At 52.8% G+C, this 20,944-nt stretch overlaps 6 protein-coding genes across 6 annotated transcripts; 4 read left to right on the forward strand and 2 right to left on the reverse strand.

Moving 5' to 3' along the window:
• Nucleotides 1-265: 265 nt before the first annotated feature.
• AYO20_08785 (hypothetical protein) lies at nt 266-6,884 on the forward strand (the record flags this gene model as incomplete). The annotated part of the gene is made up of 2 exons (XM_022647061.1): nt 266-291; nt 359-6,884. The coding sequence occupies 2 exons, from the start codon at nt 266-268 to the stop codon at nt 6,882-6,884; spliced, it is 6,552 nt and encodes a 2,183-aa protein (XP_022496981.1).
• A 1,134-nt stretch (nt 6,885-8,018) lies between these two features.
• AYO20_08786 (protein transporter SEC61 subunit alpha) lies at nt 8,019-9,372 on the forward strand (the record flags this gene model as incomplete). The annotated part of the gene is made up of 2 exons (XM_022647062.1): nt 8,019-8,162; nt 8,221-9,372. The coding sequence occupies 2 exons, from the start codon at nt 8,019-8,021 to the stop codon at nt 9,370-9,372; spliced, it is 1,296 nt and encodes a 431-aa protein (XP_022496982.1).
• Nucleotides 9,373-10,067: 695 nt separating this feature from the next.
• Nucleotides 10,068-11,498, reverse strand: AYO20_08787 (glutamate N-acetyltransferase/amino-acid acetyltransferase; the record flags this gene model as incomplete). Its single annotated transcript, XM_022647063.1, has 1 exon — nt 10,068-11,498. The coding sequence occupies one exon, from the start codon at nt 11,496-11,498 to the stop codon at nt 10,068-10,070; it is 1,431 nt and encodes a 476-aa protein (XP_022496983.1).
• A 565-nt stretch (nt 11,499-12,063) lies between these two features.
• On the forward strand, nt 12,064-13,890 carry AYO20_08788 (hypothetical protein; the record flags this gene model as incomplete). Its single annotated transcript, XM_022647064.1, has 1 exon — nt 12,064-13,890. The coding sequence occupies one exon, from the start codon at nt 12,064-12,066 to the stop codon at nt 13,888-13,890; it is 1,827 nt and encodes a 608-aa protein (XP_022496984.1).
• An 823-nt stretch (nt 13,891-14,713) lies between these two features.
• AYO20_08789 (pyridoxine biosynthesis protein pyroA) lies at nt 14,714-15,649 on the reverse strand (the record flags this gene model as incomplete). The annotated part of the gene is made up of 1 exon (XM_022647065.1): nt 14,714-15,649. The coding sequence occupies one exon, from the start codon at nt 15,647-15,649 to the stop codon at nt 14,714-14,716; it is 936 nt and encodes a 311-aa protein (XP_022496985.1).
• Nucleotides 15,650-16,967: 1,318 nt separating this feature from the next.
• On the forward strand, nt 16,968-18,698 carry AYO20_08790 (hypothetical protein; the record flags this gene model as incomplete). Its single annotated transcript, XM_022647066.1, has 1 exon — nt 16,968-18,698. One exon carries the CDS (start codon nt 16,968-16,970, stop codon nt 18,696-18,698), a length of 1,731 nt encoding a protein of 576 aa, XP_022496986.1.
• Between the last annotated feature and the right edge of the window lie 2,246 nt (nt 18,699-20,944).

The raw sequence follows: 20,944 nt of genomic DNA on the forward strand, positions 1-20,944 counted from the left end.
TTTAAGTTAACACGCGCCCGCCGCGGCTCTCACAAACTGCGGAACCACCTTCACAGTGACTTGTCTCGAAGCAACAAGTTCCACCAACTGCGAATAATGGAATTTGCATTATTCTTTCAGGGTCGAATGTCTCACCTAGTATGAGGATCTGTCTACCTGGCCGCCGTCCTACCAGCATGAGAGATTCAGTATCTCACTTATGCATCCCACGTTTTGTTAACATCTCCCGCCCTCGACTGTCGCTGCGGTCACAACCACCGCCGTCATGGCGGAGTTCATAACAGCCTTACAGTAAGTTCGCCAGCGGAGAATTCTCTTCATGGCTGGAGTCGCACTTACGAATCCATCTCGTCCATAGAGAATTCAAAAATTTGCCTCCCGGACTCCATATCTTCTGCCCCCGGCAAAGCGACGTCGACACCGACAGATACGACGACGAACAAAACCCCGACTCGGATGACCCGATTCGCTATGCAAGGATTGAAGAGACCAAGGGACGACGGAGGAGGTTTATATCGTCACTCCAACTCCTCGCCTATGATGGGAAAGAAAGCGAGCAGTACCAACGGTTTATTTGGGACACCCTCGAGGAAGCCCTGGGAAAATGTGACCTTTGCATACGCGAGTACTACATTGCGAAAGTCGGCTTTCTGGATGCTCTTAGGGAGGACTACGAAGAGGATGATGTTGCCAATTTCTTCGCCCTGATCAATCGAAGGGATGTCCAACGGATTGTTCAGGGACTCGACGCTGCTGACCAGACTCTGCGAAGTGTTCCGGAACAAAAGAGAGGGACTGCGGTACTGAACCCCAAACACCTTCACGCTCTGTTTGAGGCACTCGTATCTCAGGCATTCCTAGATGATGAAGAGAAATTGAAAACCCATTTCGATGGGCCTTTCAGGATGATACAGACGAAAAAGGTGCTCAAGATGCGGGATATCCTTCCAGCAGCCACACGATTTCTTTTTGACTCCAACACAATCAGAGTGGTTTGGGCAAGTTCGATCTGGACCCGACTCGATCGATGTCCCACGGACCTTGAATGGGATTGGGCAGTGAAAGACTATCTTCAGAAGAAGCTGCAGACGGCTTCAGATCCTCACGATGTTGCGAAACTGTGGAGTGCTTTGGACCTCATTGTCCAGAAGCTCGACGAACGGTTGATCACCTACAAACTCTTCGACCTTCAACCAAACTTGTGCACAACAGCATTGAACCACTTGGTCAAGCGGACGACTGCTGTCCCTTCCATTCTTTCGACCCTCAAACAGATACTGGACAAGGCCCCGGATGCGTTTTGGCAGGCCATGGGCTCCATCTCCTCACAGACAATTATTGAGCAGATCTTCGCAAGTCCTTTGTTCAACAAGGACCTCCAAGAAGCTACGGCTGCTCTCCAGGACTCCGCTCCGACTGTCCTGTCTTGGATTAGTTCATTGCTCGATTCTCTCAGACCTGCCAACCGGCCGCCCGCTGCACATACACTCCTCAACCAATTGTACGAAAGAATTGACAATGTCTCCCTCAGCCTTGCAGCAAGAAGGGCGTGCTTTGAACAGGCTGTAAATGTGCTGTTAAAGACAGTCATGAGTTTCACCGGTGAAGACGAGGACACCCAACATCCGATCGAGCGGTTAGTCTATCTTGATACCCTGAATCTGGTTGGTCACCGTCTAGACGGGATGCTGCGGCCCAGGGATCAGGCGCTTGCCAAATCACTGCAGCACCGAACTCGAGAAGATGCTGTCAACCTCGTCAAAAACTCAATCGCCTTGGAATGTAAGTGTTTGAAGCTCGATTTCGAGAATCTCAGTCGCAATGAATCTCGGAGGCAGGAATCAAGTGCCTACACTCCAGAGATCTGGACCTCAGTCATTGACAATCTGAGGGACGATGATTGCGCTTTATCTACTGCGGCACTGATAGCGATCATGTCCCTTCCCGGCCTGGAACAGTTCCGAGTCAGAGAAGGCGACAGCCTCGCCAAAGAAAAGAAGTCGTACAACGCTATCTTTGAAAAGGTAAACCGAATGATCAGCAAGCTACTAGAGCGCATATCCGAGTTTCAGCCACCCCATCTGGACACCCTATTCAGACAACAAGATACAAGCATGTCTCTGGTAGCAGCTTTGTTTTCTCCCCACCAGGAGATATATGAAGCAGCAATAGCAATGGTCAAGCATATCAGCGGAGAGTCAGGTCGAAAGGAAGCTCTGGCCCATTTAATCAACGCTTTTCTCGGAACTACCATATATGGTGTATGCTGGCTGTTTAGGCGAGTAGCCAACTACAAGACCTTTGCCTCAGTACCCAGAATGCTCAAGACTGGTATGGAAATCCTCGACGTGCTCTGCAACCCAACAGATGGCCTCCTACGCCGCGTGCAGATGTCGGGCCGCGACCTCAAAGCTGTACAGAGCTATTGGTCATACCAATGGATCGCTTTGAAGACAATCTACGGCCACACGGAGCGCTGGTCGCTGGAAGTGCACAACAAGGATGTCATGAAAGAGGTCTGCCGTGATGCCATGCAATATGCTGAAGAACTGTTCCATCAATACGACCTTTTCGCGAGCGTTTTGACAAAGGCAAAGCCGGACAAGGCTGACGAGATTCGAAAGTCGCTCTTGGACTCGGCTAGCGCCAGTGAGAAGAACATAGGCTCACCCTTGAGTGCTCTAGATACCATGTGCAAATGGCTCAGACTGAGGGACGAGTATTTAGCCGACACACTAGTATCGTTAATCTGCAATATGCTGTACCAACTCAAACGACTCCGGGCTGTGGTGACCAACAGTGAAGGTCTTGCATACGTGGAAGATGTGGCGACAGGAAGCACCGTCAGAACAATGCTATCAGCCTCACAAAAGGCTCGACTCGTACGGGCTCTGGAAGACTACTTTGACCGCCAAATTGGAAGACCGGCCATCAAGAAGCAAGCGACGCTCAATCTGGGGAAATGGACCGATTCAGCTGCCGCTTCAAGAATCTCTACCCCAGAGTCGAGGGATCGTACCGCCGACGAATTCGGAGACGACGACATCGCTGATGAGGACCTCATTGAGATTGCCAGCAAAACACTTGATACGCACAAAGCAAGAGTCACAGCCAAGGACAAGACGAAGATCAAATCCCTACTCTCGCAGCAGGCGCCCGCAGCACCAAAGACCGCACCAGCATCTACAATAGACGTTCAAGCGAAGAAGGCGCAAGAGGCTAAGGCCTTCATTGAGAATCGAAAGCGCGAAGAAGCAGCCCGAAAACTCCGAGACAAGGAGGCTGCTCTCAAACTAAAGGGCAAAACCGGAATCGGTGCTCAGACAAGCGGACAAGGTTCAGGACTTGCTGGGCTGGGAGTTGTGGGCAAAGACCATTCGGCAGGTCCAAACAGTCTCATGGTGTCTAGCGAGTCCGAATTTGACTCAGATTCGGACGATGAATTGTTTGGCATTCAACCGAGGGGTCCTACAGTTCGTGATCAGCTTAGACAGAGGAAGCCCCTCCCAGCTGGCCCTGTGCGTAAGGTCAAGCAACAACGAACCCAGAAGGATATTCGTGCCCGACTTGCTCCTGACCTAAGTGAGCTGCATCGCACAATCCTTGGCTGGGATTTCTTTGCAGAGACCGATACACCTCCCAATTCTGCGACGGATGACTACACCCTTGTCACAAACACGTTCCGAACTGCACAGGACTATCAGAAGACGTTTGAGCCGCTGCTGGTGCTGGAAGGCTGGCAGAGCTTTCGTGCGGCACGGGAGGAGGGCAATTTCAAAGCCTTTGAGGTCAAAGTTGCCAACTCACTGATCGTGGACAGCTTCTTTGAGATCAACTCCTCGATGTCTTTCTCAGAGGGGAAGGATCTCGGCATCGGGGTTTCGGATGTCGTTTTGTTGTCCAAGTCCAGCAAACCGGATCAGGATTCCAGCGAGCCTCACTGTCTAGCCAGAGTCAAAGAGATTTCCAGGAAGAAAGGAGAAGTCCAGGTCGTCTATCGGGTGAATGCTGCAAACAATCCGCTACGCCCATTCCTGAACGACAAAGCCGTTGTCTACGGTGTGCAGATCTTGTCACTGACACCATTGGAGAGGGAGTATGGTGCGCTCATGGCCCTACAGTACTATGATCTATGCGACGAGATCATCAGAGCGCAACCTTCACCCATCCTTGATTATGCGGGAGAAGTGCTCCAGCCAATCAAGACGACTTACAATGTCAACTTTGCGCAAGCTAAAGCTGTAAAGTCCGCCCTTGACAACGATGCATTCACTTTGATTCAGGGTCCTCCCGGTTCCGGCAAGACCAAAACTATCTCTGCACTTGTTGGTGCCATGTTGACGGGCTTTGTCAAGAGGCAAGATAACAGCGCTGGAAGATCGAATACAGCTGCTTCCGCGGCGCGACCACCATCTTCCAGCAAAAAAATCCTAGTGTGTGCTCCCAGCAATGCCGCTGTGGACGAGTTAGTGATGCGATTCAAGACGGGGGTTACATTGTTGGACGGCACTTTTGAGAAGATATCAGTCGTTCGCTTGGGTCGCAGCGAAGTGATTAACACTAATGTCAAAGATGTGACTCTTGAGGAACTGGTCAACGCTAAGCTCAGCGCCGCTGCACCTAGGGGTCCAGGAGAAGACATCCATGGACTAATGATGCAGCATAAAGAAGTCTCAGAAGAACTGAGAAATCTCCGAGACTCGATCCAAGATCGCCGAGGCAAAGGTCAGTCAGTCCCAACCACTGACGAACAACTGATGGACGCTCTTCGGCGCAAGCAAAACGGGCTGGGTAGCAAAATCGATGACCTGAGAGAAAAGCAGAACACTGCGTCTCGGGATGTAGAACTCAGTCGAAAACGAATTCAACAGGAGATTCTGGACTCGGCACATGTTCTCTGTGCAACTCTGAGCGGAAGCGGACACGAGTTATTCCAGAGCCTCAATGTCGAATTTGAGACAGTCATTATCGATGAAGCTGCACAGTCAATTGAACTGTCGGCATTGATTCCTCTCAAATATGGATGCTCGAAGTGCATCCTGGTTGGCGATCCGAAACAATTACCACCAACCGTTCTGTCGCGCAAAGCAGCCAAATTTCAGTATGAACAGAGTCTGTTCGCCCGTATGGAACACAACCACAAGAAAGATGTACACCTTCTCGATACGCAATATCGTATGCATCCGGAAATCAGTCTGTTCCCAAGCAAGTCCTTCTACGACTCCTTATTGAAGGACGGCGAAGGCATGGCCGAGCTTCGTCGGAAGCCGTGGCACCACAGTGAAATTTTCGCACCTTATCGCTTCTTTGATGTTCAAGGAATGAGTCAAGCAGCAAGCAAGGGGCACTCATTGGTCAACGTTGCTGAGATCAACGTCGCCATGCAACTGTACCGGAGATTGACGACAGATGTGCGCAAATACGACTTTACAGGAAAGATTGGCATCATCACCCCATACAAGGGCCAGCTGAACGAACTCAAACGCCGCTTCAGGGATCAATATGGCGAGGCTATCTACTCGAAGATTGATTTCAACACGACAGATGCATTCCAGGGTCGAGAGAGTGAGATCATCATTTTCTCTTGTGTCAGAGCTTCAACCCAAGGAATTGGTTTCCTTAACGACATACGACGTATGAACGTGGGTCTAACCCGCGCCAAATCCTCCCTTTGGGTTCTGGGCAACTCGCAAGCACTTGTGCGAGGCGAGTACTGGCGTGCTCTGGTCACGGACGCCAAAGCCAGGAATTTATACACTGATGGTGACCTGACCAGGCTGCTCAGCCGACAGCTATTGACGGAGGACATGATGAAAGACGATATTGAGATGCTTGACTGCAATGTCTCTTTGTCCGAAACTGTGAGGTCTCCCACAGTCGCCGAACGACCATTCAGTGGCAAGCCAGACTCTAAAGAACCAGCACCAGCACCAGCACCAGCACCGGTGAAAGAACGGAAAGACGCTTCTCGGCCGATGAGTGCCGTGGATCAAGCTACTCCGTCATCGCACAGGCCACAAAGCGCTCTTTCAAGACAACCTTCGACAGCCTCCTTCACTCGACCAGAGCCGAAGCGACAGGACTCAGGACCCTTGGTAGGAAAACGAGATCTCCCCAAAATCGATAGCACAACTGGAAGACGTATTGTTTCGAATGGATCACGGCCTATGGAACCTAAGACCGTGGCTACGACTCCAAGAGCTGACTCTGGCGATTACAATCCTTCTGGCGGTAGCAACGGCCTCAACGACCTCCGTAACTGCACAGTTTGTGGGTCCTATGAGCATCGAGCGATTGATTGTGACAATGAAGAAGCCTTGGCTGGGTCAATTGGTATTTGCCAAAGATGCCAGTACCCTGGTCACACCGTCACCAAATGCACTGAGCCTCGATGTGTCTCTTGTGGGGAAGTAGGCCATGCCACCGATCACTGTACGACCCCCTTGGACCAGCGACTCAGCAAAGCGCAACAAGAGAGGGTGCGGAGAGAAGAGATCCGCTATGGCGAAAGAAGAGACAGAGCACGTCAGCATCGAGCAGAAAAACAACTTGGTGAACACGACGCGCAGATCCCTTTGGTGAAGACCTCAATGACAAGCTCAAACTCGGTCACATCGAGCAAAGAGATCAAGAGAAAGCGAGATGAGTCTTCTGGTAGTGAATCGACGAGAGCCAAAGTGCCGAGAGCCAAACAAGAAAACAGATCTCCAGCATCTGGCGCGGTCAATGTGCTCAAAAGTCACCCAAGCTTACCTCCGAGACCGCCTGGACAGGCCGCTCCACCGGGGCCATCGGGTCAACCGCCAAAATTTCCGGGTGGCCGTCCGCCTATGGTGAGGAAAAAGAAGACCAACGCCGATGACATGTTCATGAAACGAAGATAAGATCGGCACTAACAGACACCTTCAAGATACAAGGCCTTAAGAGTCTTGCTTTCAGCGCTCATGGTAGAGCCACCATCAGCGCGCACGATTGTTGTGGAGCTGATATCGACTTTTTTGCATTCCATGAAAGAGGCAGTCGGTAGACTCTGTCTACTCATGAATACATAGCATCAGCTGGAATGTAATTTGTGGATGCAGCGGGTCAGTCTACAAGACGCTCTTGTATATGATTGTAGCATCTGACACCGCAGAGGACATGATGAGCATGGACATCATCATGCATGGGAAAAGTATCGAGCGGAGCATCTGCATAGCGACGGGCGTTTCAGTGGCAGACTCGGACTTCCAAGGGCGGATACATCATGAAGTCCAGACCCCGCGAGGTCGGAAACGGCCAGACCTTCTGACGAGATATGTAAATGGTTACGACCAACTAGACTTTCGGAAAGCAAGCATTGTGCATTTAGGGGATGCATAGCGTGTTGGACTCGCAAATTCATGGTGGCCTCGACAGGTAGATTCGCAGTCCTGATGCTCATCGGTGATAAGGCTGTGGTCTACGTAAGGCTGTACAAGGCTGAGCGAGGCTGAGACCCAAGGTTCTTGGCACACTTCGTTGTTCTCGGCATAGATTCCTCTTTGGTGACATGGAGGTTTGTCCAAGTGTCCTTTGACATCGCAGCCAAATTGCAAGGTCTCATCGAAGCTCTCAGGAGAAAAGTGTCCTCCATCTCTCTTCCATTTCCTCTGCTCCCGCACTTTTTTCTTGCACTCCTTTGCTTCCCTCTTGCTTCCCTTTCTCCCCAACAGCCTCAAGCTGTTTTATGGTGTACAGCAACCATGAGTGGCCGTGCGTGCCCCCTTCACCCTCCTCTCCTCTCCGCACTTTCAATGGACAAAATTGCTGATCACAACAACTACAGTCCGCTTTCTCGACCTCATTAAACCCTTCACCCCCCTCCTGCCGGAGGTGGCGGCTCCGGAGTCCAAAATCCCTTTCAACCAGAAGTTGATGTGGACAGGAGTAAGAGCGCATCCAGTCCAAAACCACGCGACTGATCGCAACACGGTCAAGCAACGTCAGGCTAATGATTGGGCTGCAATGGGTAGTGTACACTCCTAATTTTCTTGGTCATGAGCCAAATGCCTCTGTACGGCATTGTCTCGTCCGACACTTCAGATCCCATCTACTGGCTGCGTATGATGCTGGCCAGTAACAGGGGCACATTGATGGAACTGGGTACCACACCCATCATCTCCTCGGGGATGGTTTTCCAGGTATGCGCGAACGCCCCGTCAGTCGTCTTTGGCAGCTGTAACTGACGTGACTCCGCAGCTGCTGGCTGGTACTCATCTCATCGACGTCAACCTCGATCTCAAGTCCGACCGCGAATTGTACCAGACTGCTCAAAAACTCTTCGCCATCATTCTGTCATTCGGCCAAGCCTGCGTTTTCGTCCTCACCGGTCTGTATGGCCAACCAAGCGATCTCGGTGCTGGAATCTGCCTTCTCCTGATCGTCCAACTGGTGATCGCTGGTTTGGTGGTCATTCTGCTGGACGAACTCCTCCAGAAGGGATACGGCCTTGGATCCGGCATTTCCCTCTTCATTGCCACAAACATCTGCGAGTCCATCATCTGGAAGGCCTTCTCCCCGACTACGGTTGATACAGGTCGCGGGAAAGAGTTCGAAGGCGCGGTGATTGCCCTCTTCCACCTGCTTGTCACTTGGCCCGACAAGACCCGCGCACTCCGTGAAGCCTTCTACCGCCAACACCTCCCAAATATCATGAATCTTTTGGCGACCCTGACCGTCTTTGCCGCCGTCATCTACCTTCAGGGCTTCCGGGTGGAGATTCCAGTCAAGTCATCTCGTCAACGCGGCATGCGAGGCTCCTATCCCGTCCGCCTGTTCTACACCTCCAACATGCCCATCATGCTTCAGTCCGCATTGGCTTCGAATATTTTCATGATCAGCCAGATGCTCTACACCCGCTTCTCCGACAACTTGCTGGTGAAACTTCTTGGAACATGGGAGCCAAAAGAGGGCTCGTCCCAGTTGTATGCTAGCAGTGGCATCGCTTACTACATGTCCCCACCACTTAACTTTACCGACGCTCTCCTCGACCCCATTCACACCGTTATTTATGTCACGTTCATCATTGTCACCTGCGCGGTCTTCTCCAAGACGTGGATCGAAGTGTCTGGTAGCGCTCCACGCGACGTGGCCAAGACCCTGAAGGATCAAGGATTGGTCATGGCAGGTCATCGTGAGCAGAGCATGTACAAGGAGCTGAAGAGAGTCATTCCCACCGCGGCTGCGTTCGGTGGTGCGTGTATTGGGGCGTTGTCCGTGGCAAGTGACATGCTTGGAGCGCTCGGGAGCGGGACTGGGATTCTGCTGGCGGTGACAATCATCTACGGATACTTTGAGATTGCGGCCAAGGAGGGAGATTTCGGCCAAGGGTTGAAGGGGCTGATTGCTTAGAACCTTTGACCGGGTGTTGACGAGTTGAGCTTTTTCATACACTACAAGCTTGTTAAAGACGCTAGGAGAACAAAAAGTGCGCGCCCTGTTTCTGCATAGCCAAAGGATTTTTTTTTAGGGTCAGGGTTGGGAAATGCTCGGGCAATGAAAGGAGCCCAAGTGGAAATAGGGGCTGGAGGCGACCAACGAAGGGAAAATATCATCACGTCTGGTCTGGTCTGGCATTTGCCTGGCATTCCTTGTATAGTACCGAGTATCATCCTTGTGTGTATGCAGCCTAGCCTGGCCTGGCCGACTTGTTCTCGTCATGTTGGTGGGTGTGCTTGTCCTGTAATGTACTTGGTCAAACTCTTTGCTCTCTACAGAACTGTACGGTACGGTATGGTGTGTATAGGACGTATATAGTATATAGTATATATATATATATGTTATATACAGTGTGCTTGCTCGGTGTGCTTGTCTCGTCTTGTTTCGTCTCGACTCGACTCTCCCCTATGAGGAGGGAGGATGTAATCCATAGGACCAGGAGCATCTGGTAGAAGGGTGGTCGTTGGCTTTGTTTTATCGACTCCAGTAGTTCATCTTCCTCGCCGCCTTTTCTGCTTCATGACGTTCGGCCATACATTTGTTCGCTTACGTCTCTATCCATATACCCACCCCCCAAGTCATGCTATGCACCCTGGGGAGCTAGGGAGCTACGTGCGATAATCCCCGTTGATGGTAACGTATTCGTGGCTGAAATCGCACGTCCAGTAGTAACCCTCCTCGCGCCCGACCCCCAAGTCAACGTCGATGATCAGGTCCTCGTCCTCCAACAGCCTCGCGGCCCGGGCCTCGTCCACCGTCTGCGGCTCCCCGTTGACCAGAAGCTTCAGCACGCCCTCGGCCTTGGATTTGGAGTTTTCGGCAGGGACAAACGATACGTTCGTCCGCGTAGGAGTGACAGATCCGGTCGCGCTGGAGAGCGAGATGTTGGGCGTGTACCCGATCGCGCAGAGGATGCGGCCCCAGTTGGCGTCCTTGCCGTAAAGCGCCGTCTTGACAAGCGGGGAGCGGGCGATGGTCGAGGCAATGGCTTTGGCGTCGGCCTCGGTCAGGGCGTTGCGCACGTGGATCGTCACGAACTTGGTGGCGCCTTCACCGTCACGAACCACCAATTGCGACAGTTGCTGGGAGAAAGACGTCAGGATGGCGGACATGGCGAGATAGTCCTCACTGCTGGTGGAGGAGATTGATGAGTCGGACGCAGAGGGCGAGGCGGCACCATTGGCGAGGAGGGCAACGGTATCGTTTGTAGAGGTGTCCCCGTCGATGGAAATGCAGTTGAATGATTTGTTCACGGCGGTGGTCAGAAGAGATTGCAGAGCTCCCGCGCTGATCGGTGCATCTGTGCACATGATCCCCAGCAGCGTAGCCATGTTGGGGTGGATCATGCCAGCGCCCTTGGTCATTCCTGCCAGTCTGTACTCAACGCCTTGATGCTGAGCACCCGGCAGGGTGAATGTGGTGGATAGGAGTTTGGGGAATGTGTCCGTGGTGCAGATCGCTTTTGCCGTAGTCAGCCAGGAATCGTGGTCGTTGCCGAGATTTTCGTATGCGGTGGGAATCTTTGCCAGGATCTTTTGGATGGGAAGCCTCTGCCCAATGACACCCGTAGACATGACGAGGCTGTTTGCGTCGCTGTCACCTTGCGAGTCAGCTCCCTGTTGGAACTGGGCCGAAGCTGTCTTCGACATGGCCCAAGCATCGTCCACGCCTCCTTGGCCCGTGACAGCATTGGCGCAGCCAGAGTTGATAATGATACTTCTCAGGCCTGCGCCGCTGCGCTTCTCGAGCACTGCTTTGCTCACTTGAACAGGTGCAGCTTGAAACTTGTTGGTAGTGAAGACGGCGGCGCCATAGGCAGGCCTGTCGGAAGCGATCAGGGCTAGATCAGGATGAGATTTATTGGCTGGCTTGACGCCAACGTGGGTTCCTGAGACCTTGAATCCTTTGGGATAGGTGCCAGAGGTGGGCACGTATTTTACCTTTGAGGCGGGAATAGACGCGTCGACTGGGGCAGAGTAATGTCGAACGAAGGTTCGGATGACTGAACGGGTCGTCGAAGGACTTATTGCGGAGGCCATGTTTTGGCGGGAGATAAAGAGTTGGATTGAAGCAGGGAGGATACCGCCAGTCGGGTTCTTGTCTCTTCCTTCCGCAATACCGAGCCAGTATCTGACGAGTTTCCCGACTCTTCAGCTTCAGTTCATGCGGCGAAGGGGTAGATCGTTCAATCGAGCTGAGCCAGTCAGTCAGTTGGCTCTGTCCTTCCTTATCAATGGCTACTGATGAGAGGAAGTGAAGACGTCTCAACCTCACGCACAGCAGGTATTTCGATGTAGATACTGTCAGGCCGATAATTTTCCCGAATTTGATGTCGATATCGCATCTGCGTTCGCGCAGGGCCTTTCCATGGACAAAGCACCGTGGGTAAAAGAAAAAGATGAAGCGTGAGTCAAAAATGGCAGAGCAAACGACGGGCCAATCAGAGTCGCCGGTTTGCGGAGCGGGAGTCAAAGGCGCGTCGCGCAAAGGAGACGAAGACACAGTCTTTCAGTCTTTGGATTCCCTCCCTCCATGAACACTACACTTCGACCTATCGTGTCTTCTCCCTAATCCTCTGTGGCTTGATGCCTTCAGCGCTGTGCGATGGCCAAACGAAAATATCCCGACCCCGACATTGATTCCACCGCCACAGTCACAGACACCCCTTCCAAGCGTCGAAGGAAGACTACAGATGGAGGAGCGGCACTCACCAATGGAGACCACGAGGACGGCTCTGCCCCAAGCCCTTCGAAAAATAGGACACCCAAGCAAAAGTTAACGCCTTCGAAGAGGAAAAGAAAGTCCGTCGTCGAAGACCTTCAGGCCGAGGAAGATGAAGATGAAGGCAGTCCCACCCCAAAGCCAAATGGTCGTACTCTCTTCTCTACTCCGACTCGAGGCAAAGGCGCCGCAACAGCTACTACCCCCTCCAAGTCTGCACGAGCAAAGGCAGACAGATCTGCCAAGAGGAAGAGTGCCCGACTGCTGGCTGAGGCGCAGGACGATGGAGATGACGGCTTGGACGGGCAAGACGCGCGGCTGGCGCGGGAAATACTTGATGAGGAGGATGAAGAAGACGAGGGCCCTGACGGAGATGGGCTCGACCAGGATATCGTGGCGGCGGTTGAAGGGAATGAAGTTGACACGCCGTCAAGGAAGAGCACCGGCAAACGAGGGCGACCCAAGGGAGCAAAGTCGAGGAGATCGCCCACCCCGGAAGGCGACATTCCTCCTGAAGAACGGTACTTTTATCAGAATCGTTCTGGCCCTCCTCAAGTCTCAAGCAACAAGTTCAACTCGGTCAAATTGCTCACGCACGAGGAATACCTTGAAAATATCTCATCATGGCAAGACCCTCACGAGCCGGAAAAGGCATTTCTGATGAAACTGCACACCCGGTCCTTTCCACAGTGGCGCTTCGAACTTGAGGAAGGGTTTGGTCTCTGTCTCTACGGCTATGGCAGCAAACAACCTCTGGTCAATCGCTTTGCAGAATATATGTACAGCAAATGTCATCCGCCTCCTCGCATCGTTGTGGTGAATGGCTATATTCCAAAACTGAACCCGCGAACAATCCTCAACACCATTGCATCGGCGGTGTCTAATACAGAAGACCAAGCAATTCGCCTAACCGGCCAACCAGAAGAAATGCTCGACGCCCTACTCTCCCACATTACGGATGAGCCACCGTCCTCGCAGCTCCTCGTCATGGTCAACTCTATCGACTCCACTTCCCTCCGCCGGTCGTCCATACAGTCTCTCCTCGCCCGTCTTGCTGCCCATCCGCACGTCTGCTTTCTCGCGACATGCGACACACCCACCTTTCCAGCCCTGTGGAACTCATCCCTTCTCGATCAATTCAAATTCGTCTTCCACGATTGCACCACTTTTGCACCTTACACGGCCGAGATAGGGAGTGTTGCAGACGAAGTCCACGAATTACTGGGCAGAAAGAGGATGCGCGCCGGTGGGAAAGAGGGCATCGGGTTTGTGCTGAAGAGCTTGCCCGAGAATGCCAGGAACCTGTACCGCCTGCTCCTCGCCGAGATTCTGAGCATTGTGGAAGACGGACTCGATGGCGAAGGCACGCAGTACGCCAACGACAACGCCGCCATAGCCGAAGAAGACGAAGGGCAACGGAGGATAGCCTCCCGCAAGACGTCGCGAGGCGGCAACGACCACAAGATGACAACCGCGGCGCCCGCTTCCAACACAGACGCGGAGGAGGTGGGCATCGAATATCGCACGCTCTACCGCAAGGCCGCCGAGGAGTTCATCTGCTCGAGCAGCATGAACTTCCAGTTCCTGCTCAAGGAGTTCCTGGACCACCAGATGATCACCAGCCGGCGCGACCCTGTCAGTGGTGCCGAGTTGCTGGGTGTTCCTCTGGGTAAGGCGGAGATGGAATCCGTCTTGGAAGAACTCATCTGAGGGAGGTCAACACACACGGTCAGCGCATCCAGTCACAGGCAATGGGGACAGGCAGGGACGGAAAATCGGGTTGGTGAGCGGAAGTGATTGCCACAACCATCCACGAATAGAGTACTAGGTAGGTATACGAATCAGAACACGATCCGTATTTACTTTGTATACAGCGAGCTATGTGACGCTACATGACGCTGGAGGTCTAGATCAAGAGCTCGCCGATATCGAGTCGACCAGTACCGCCGCATTTACACTATACTATTATGTAGCTCACCTAAACGTGGTTGATTGATCATATTGAGTTTTGCTTTCGTTCGGTACTGAGATGCTGATCCAGATTCCCAAAGTCAGGTTTGAGATTCGTGTTTGGGTTCTATTCTGGAGAAAATTGCAATTAAAAAAAAAACACATATTTCATGCTGATTTATAGACATGCATGGACGAGGTAGACAAGGGATATGCATAGATATGAGTGTACGTATATATGTAGACGCCGACCGCGCCCACTTCCGACAGTGGCGATGCATTCAATGTCTCGTTCCGTGTCCCTCATGCTCCTCGTGTCCCTTGTGCTCTGTCTACCATCCATATCCTGGACATCAACACCCGGCACTCTGAGGACCTGATGCATACAACGGTCAGGATCATGCCCGAACTCGTCATTTCTCGTTTCCTTTCTCCGGCGATTGCGTCCCTGTCATCGGTTCGATCTTCGTCAAAGGTCTTTCCTCGCTACAGCCTGGTGGTGGAGAACAGCAAGAAAGAATAGACAAGGATCTTGTCAATCTATCACCCAAGCAAGCACCGTTCTTCGCGCGCTTCTGATCATCTACCAGCCCCGTCCGGCCAGCTTGTCGCCATCTTTCATGCCGCTGACGTTGATGCCCACCATGGCCTCTCCGAGGCCCTCGGAGCACTGTGCCAGCACGTGTGCATCTCGGTAGTGCGTGGTGGCCTGCACAATGGCCTTTGCTCGCTTGGCGGCATTGCCGCTCTTGAAGATGCCAGAGCCAACGAAGACACCGTCACAGCCCAGCTGCATCATGAGCGCAGCGTCGGCGGGGGTCGCGATACCACCAGCGGCAAAGTTGACCACGGGTAGGCGGCCGAGCTCGGCGGTCTGCTTGAGCAGGGCAGCATCACAGCCCAGTTCCTTAGCCAGGGCCCTCAAAGACCCCTCGCCTTCTTTCAACGCGGCCTGTGCCTTTGCGATGTCGCTCTTGACCGTCCGCATGTGCTTGACCGCCTCGACAACGTCGCCGGTGCCGGCCTCGCCCTTTGTTCGAATCATGGCGGCGCCCTCGGCGATCCGTCGAAGAGCCTCACCCAGATTCCGGCACCCGCACACAAAGGGTACCTTGAAGTCCGCCTTCTCCACGTGGTAGGTGTTATCCGCAGGCGTCAAAACCTCACTCTCGTCGATATAATCAACACCTAGGGCCTCGAGGATCTGACACTCGACAAAGTGACCTATCCTAGCCTTGGCCATGACGGGTATGGTGACGGCGGCCTGGATCTCTTTGATGAGGCCGGGGTCGGACATTCTGGCGACGCCACCCTGGGCGCGAATGTCGGCGGGCACGCGCTCGAGGGCCATGACGGCGCAGGCGCCGGCTTCCTCGGCAATGCGGGCTTGTTCAGCGTTGACCACGTCCATTATCACGCCGCCCTTGAGCATCTGTGCCAGGCCGGCTTTTACTGTGAAGGAGGGGAGGTCGCCATTGGTCGCGGAGGAGGTTTGGGGCACGATAGTGGTGGAAGACATGTTGGAGTTGTCGTTAATAACCATAACGGAGGTAATATGCGGTTAGGAGGAAGGTGTATGGTTGGTGATCAAAGAAGTAGGAGTGGGGTGTGAGAAGGTGGTCGAGGCGAGGGATATAAGCGGGTTCGAGGAGAGAGTAGGAGCGTAGCAAGTTGGTTGTTCAGTCGGTCAATCGGATAGACAACCAGATAGGTAGGTAATGTCTTGCCAACAAAGAGGAATAGAAAAAGGCAACTGTCCAAAGAGGAAGTCGAGGGAAAAGGCCGCAAAGTTGTCGAGAGGAGGAGGCGAAAAAAACAAAAAATTATTTCCTCCCCCAATTGTCCTGAGTCACCGAAAAATCAATGGAGATTTCTTTCCCCCCCACACACACGCGCAGAGTCTGGCCACCACAGTTACAGTCCGGAGTAGCAGAATGCAATTAACAAAAGAGGAAAGTGAAAAAAAAGAGGACCTCCTTTTTCCGAGTACGCAGACACCAACCAGGTGACGGACAAAGGGAAGAATAGGTAAGCAAGTTGGTAAGTTGGTTGAGTGATATGGCCAGGCTATATTGGTAAACTGGTTGCGAGGGATGGTTTATGTGAGACTATCAGGAGATGGACGGATGAACTTGTCGTCTGTGTTTATAGGTGCAAATGGTTGTAGATTTGGTGGCTACGGCGTTTGGTTTGCCTGCGCCCTGGGACAAGCAAATAGACACCGAATTCAATGACTGGGAAGTGACTGGCCATCCGGGGAATGCTTTTCCATCGGACTAGGAAAACTTCGCATACAATTTTCCCCGCGGCGACGATGGCCGTCGGAGAAGTCACCCTCACGTGCCCCACTAGACAACTTAACGCTTGCCTAGTAGACACTTTGTATGGTGATTAGTGGTCTAGCCCTGGGTGCTAGTGGTACTAGTGCTTGTCTAACTTGCTGATGCCACCGAGGGGCACTGGTTGGCATCGGAAAGCAGCGGCCTATGACCATCTTCACGATAAGCAGATAAGCGTTATCGGAGGCACGTGACCCGATTAGTCAGTGATATCCCTCTTGCCCTCCACCTCCTGGTACCTTCACTCCGCACCGCCACGGCAGCTCGAATGGAGAGAGAATCCTATGAGTAGGAGGAGGAGGAAGAGGAGGTGTGCAGGGAATTGATTTCCGACTCGTTATTGAACACATACACACCTCATCGAGTGCAGCATGAGCTGACTGAGATTTGACCGACACAGCTTCTCCTCCCCTTCTCTTTCATTTTCCAATCGGCAATGACCAGCTCCTTGGGCTTCTCGATGCGTTGCTCAGCTGCTGCGCCTGCGCTGTGCTCATCATGCCATACTCACAACATACGACCATGTACGTCTCAACGATTCCAGCCCACAAACCAGAAATTCCGCCGCCGGACTCAACCTCCGATGAGCTCGCTCCCCTCTCTTCCTCTCCTCCACCTCCGTTGACAACACCAACGTCAATATCGCTGCCCGACTTACCCGAGGATGTCTTTCTCTTGGTCTTGACAGACCTTTCCGCGTGGGACGTCGTGTGCTGCCAGCGTGTCTCCAAGTCATGGTGCGCCGTATTCTCCAGAGACGAATACATCAGGTTCGTGCTGCAATCGTATCCGCGCGCCAGAGAGGTCCGGTCTCTTCCACCCGGGACCCTGCATCTGCATTCTCCCTGCCAATCACAAGGCTCGCGGGACTGGAAGGCCGTCCTCGCCACAGTTGCCACGCGGTACCACCACCTCGCCCAAGGCACAGCGAGAGTGGTCGACAGATATCCCATGGCTCCGGTTGAACAATTAGGCGACTGGTTCCCCGTGGGCCAGTGGGATTACCACGAAAGCCAGCCAGGAGGTCGGCTCTACTATGAGACAGCGGCCAGTCACCTGAGTCGTGTTGGCACTAAGCCTTACCTCTTTAGACCGACCCTGTGGTCTTACGATGACGGTCTTTTGGTCTTTGCGCCAGCCGAGTGCAATGAAGATGGCTACTTCCCGCAGATCCTGGCTTTGTTGGATGTTGAGACTGGCCACAAGTATCCCATCCCCTTTGACGTTCGAGGTAAGATCATCCGAAATCTGCGCCTGAAAGAGCATACCTTGATCGTGGAATGGGCCGAGAAGGACCCTTTCCACAACCTCAATGCCATGGAGCAAGTCAACCGGCATTTTGCAAATTGTTTCGACGTCCGGCGTACTTCCGGACGTGACAAGTCCTGGGAGGTGACCTGGCGTTCAGAATGGAAGATGCATTTTCTCGGGTTGCCGCCCAATTATCACGACCGCTTCTTCTCGACCCACACTGCCTCCCATTATGCCGTGTATTTCTGGCAGCCCAATCGGAGCATGTACACAGGGGACGAGGAGCTGCCCATTGAGTCGCTCTCGGTCTGGGACATTTCTAGTCCCTCGCCGTACAGACCTTCGACGGATCCGTCTGGCAAATTCCTCCCCACCGGGAAAGCCGGCCCGTATATCGTGTCGAGGTTTTCTTTCAGACAGATGGATCTATTTGGCATCCGTCAGCGCGCCAGCGTCGCCCTGATGTCTCTCCACCTGGACTCGGAAACCCTGTCCCTCACGGTGCGCGAGAACGTGGGCGTGGCCGGCCAGGGCTACTTTGACCCGGCGGAGCGACTGTGGTGTGCCAAGACGACCACGTTCCCCTTCCTCGGCGAGGGCCCCAGACTCTTTAGAGATTGGGACGGCAATCTGCCTCCTTACCGCGGCCATTGTAGCATGGAGACGGCCGACGTGGAAGAAAGCGAGCGGTGGTTCCTGCCCATCATGGACGTGGTCGACACCGACGCCGGCGTCAGACTGAGCCTGGTCGAGACGTGCTTCTCGGGCCAGAGTGCGGACAACAGGCTAGTCGTGCGTATCAAGGTCGACGCCGCCACTAACAAAGACTTTGCGGCCCTCGGGGAGGCTGCGCTCGGCTGGGCCACCCTCGACGACGACTTGACACGGGAAGTCTCCTTTATGGGCCGCATCGCCGGCGACGAGCGGTGGCTGATTGGGCAGAACGAGCGCATGGAGATGGTGGTCATGAAGTTTTGAAAACTCTGGAGTCATTTGACGACGGTTGATGTCCCTCCTTCTTCAGAGCATCTTCTTTCTTGTATATACGAGTCCGCGCTTCCTATTTTCATGTACATGCACACACACACTTTCGATTTGCTCTTTCTCTCTCTCTCTTTCTCTCTCTCTCTTTCTCTCTCTCTCTTTCTCTCTCTCTCTTTCTCTCTCTCTCTTTCTCTCTCTCTCTTTCTCTCTCTCTCTTTCTCTCGGTGTGGAAGAATGAAGGGGAAATGGCCTGTCATGTTGCCCTAGAAACCCCTTGGACACTTCTAGATGATTGTGATCCCGTTTTATTTCGGCGGTTTCATCGAACAAGCGAGGATCTAGAGAAAAGAAGTCCAACCTCCAGATTCTCATATAGTTTCGTGCCATGTTGGCGTCTCAGAACGATGCTACTCTCCTCGCAGTCTCTTGAGTAACCGTCCTGGGTCAAACCAACCAATAGGCATAAAACGGTGTCATTGTTGTGCAAGCCATCAGCTGTGATGCAGTCAGGGACAAGCCACGTCAATCTACAATGTCCAGATGGGTCATTTCCCACCTCAGCACGGAAAGCCATCTCGTCGGGTGAAAGAGAGGAAAGTGCCAGGAGGCCATCTCGCACTGCACCTGATACCTCTATGTGTCTGGATTTCACATCGTCAACAGAGATATCGGAGGGATTAGTGGAATTGTGTGACGGGTGATGGCGGTGGAGTTGGAAGCATTCGTCAATACGGAATACCCCCTTCCAGAAAACCTTCTCGTAGCTGACAAGACACGAGTGATCGTTTTTCCTATATTGCGGTATCCAGGACCATGTCGGTATTCGACTGTGTGACAGCCGCCCGTTTTCGGAAGTCTCCTTTAACGGCTCATTTTGAACGTTACTTTGAGCTTCACTTGAGCACTCGCTCGGGTCCTCGTCCAGGTCCTCGCTCAGATCGTCGTAATTTTTTGCACCCTTTTCTAGAAATTGCTGAGGTTTGACCTCCCAGAGCAATGCTCGAGGAAAGTCTGAAACCCACAAGCCAGCTAAATAGTCACACTTTAGCACTTGACGAAATCTTGACACCAAGCCGGCAAGCGCATGTGGTCGGTCATCAACAGTCGTTAGCAAGAGCGAGGAATAGACTGGTACCATGCGGAGCCATAGATCCAAATGGTCCGATTGAGGAGCTGTACCGTTGAAGACGGAGGTCAGCTTGGGGTTAAAGCCGGGATTCGTAGGGTGAAAGTTCCTGTTTCCTTTTTTAGACAAACGGTGGAGAGTCATCGCTTGAGTACACTAGCACGACAGGCATGCATTGCACTCCCAGATCAATTCTGATCCACCGAAATGAAGGTATCTCGAAGCAAGGAGGCGTTCTTGAAACACCCACGCTCTTTCCAGAAGAGGAGCATGGTCACTGCGACCACGTCTGTCGTTGCAAGTAAGATTCTTTTAGGCTTGGGACACATACCATAAGGTGTATAGAACTCAAGGCGAGTATGATCATCACCCTTAAGGTCAGACCAACGCAAAGGTCTAAAGTCACGCACCACTGTCAAAGGCCTTCCGGGCCTCATCTCAATATAAATCGTGCATGTGTCTTGCTCCTTGTCACCCAAATCCGCCGGCGGCCCACAGTCAAGAATATCCTTCCAAAACTTAGTAATACCTTGTTCAAGCAGAGAACAATACTTGCACTCGTTCTTGGCAGAGTCGACTAAATTACCGAACTCGACTTCACGTACGCGCAGTGCTCTCAGGCTGGACGGGAGGATCTCGTCGGAGTCGAAATCTTCGTATAAGTTGTACGGCAGACAGAAGAGGTGATATTGCAGGTCACGGCACGTGGGACATGCATCGTTTTCCATCATGGTAAAGGGAACGACCTGTACTGGAAAAGGACTGACTGGTAGATAGCGGGGAGAAACAAACTGGAGAAAGTCATGAACAAAAACCTTTCAAGGCTGGAGCCTAATTTAGGCGTCGATTTGAGTGTGCAAGGCCACATAAAAGGAAATTTGCATCGACACGTGGGAATCTCGTCACTCGCTGCCTCACAGCCGCGAGCAGCGTCAGACGCCCAACGGGGCGCCATGTGATGTGGCATGGTGCCTTGAGCGGCTCGGATCCTATAGTCTCAAAGCAAAGCACCGCGACAGGATCGAATCCTCTTTGCAATGGCAGAATATGGTATGAATTGTAGGACGAAGGACTATCAAAGAAGAGAGTAAGTACCCAGGTACCCTGACCTGCG

Source organism: Fonsecaea nubica (assembly GCF_001646965.1).
Source record: "Fonsecaea nubica strain CBS 269.64 chromosome Unknown Scaff73, whole genome shotgun sequence".
In the NCBI taxonomy this organism is placed as follows: Eukaryota; Fungi; Ascomycota; class Eurotiomycetes; order Chaetothyriales; family Herpotrichiellaceae; genus Fonsecaea; species Fonsecaea nubica.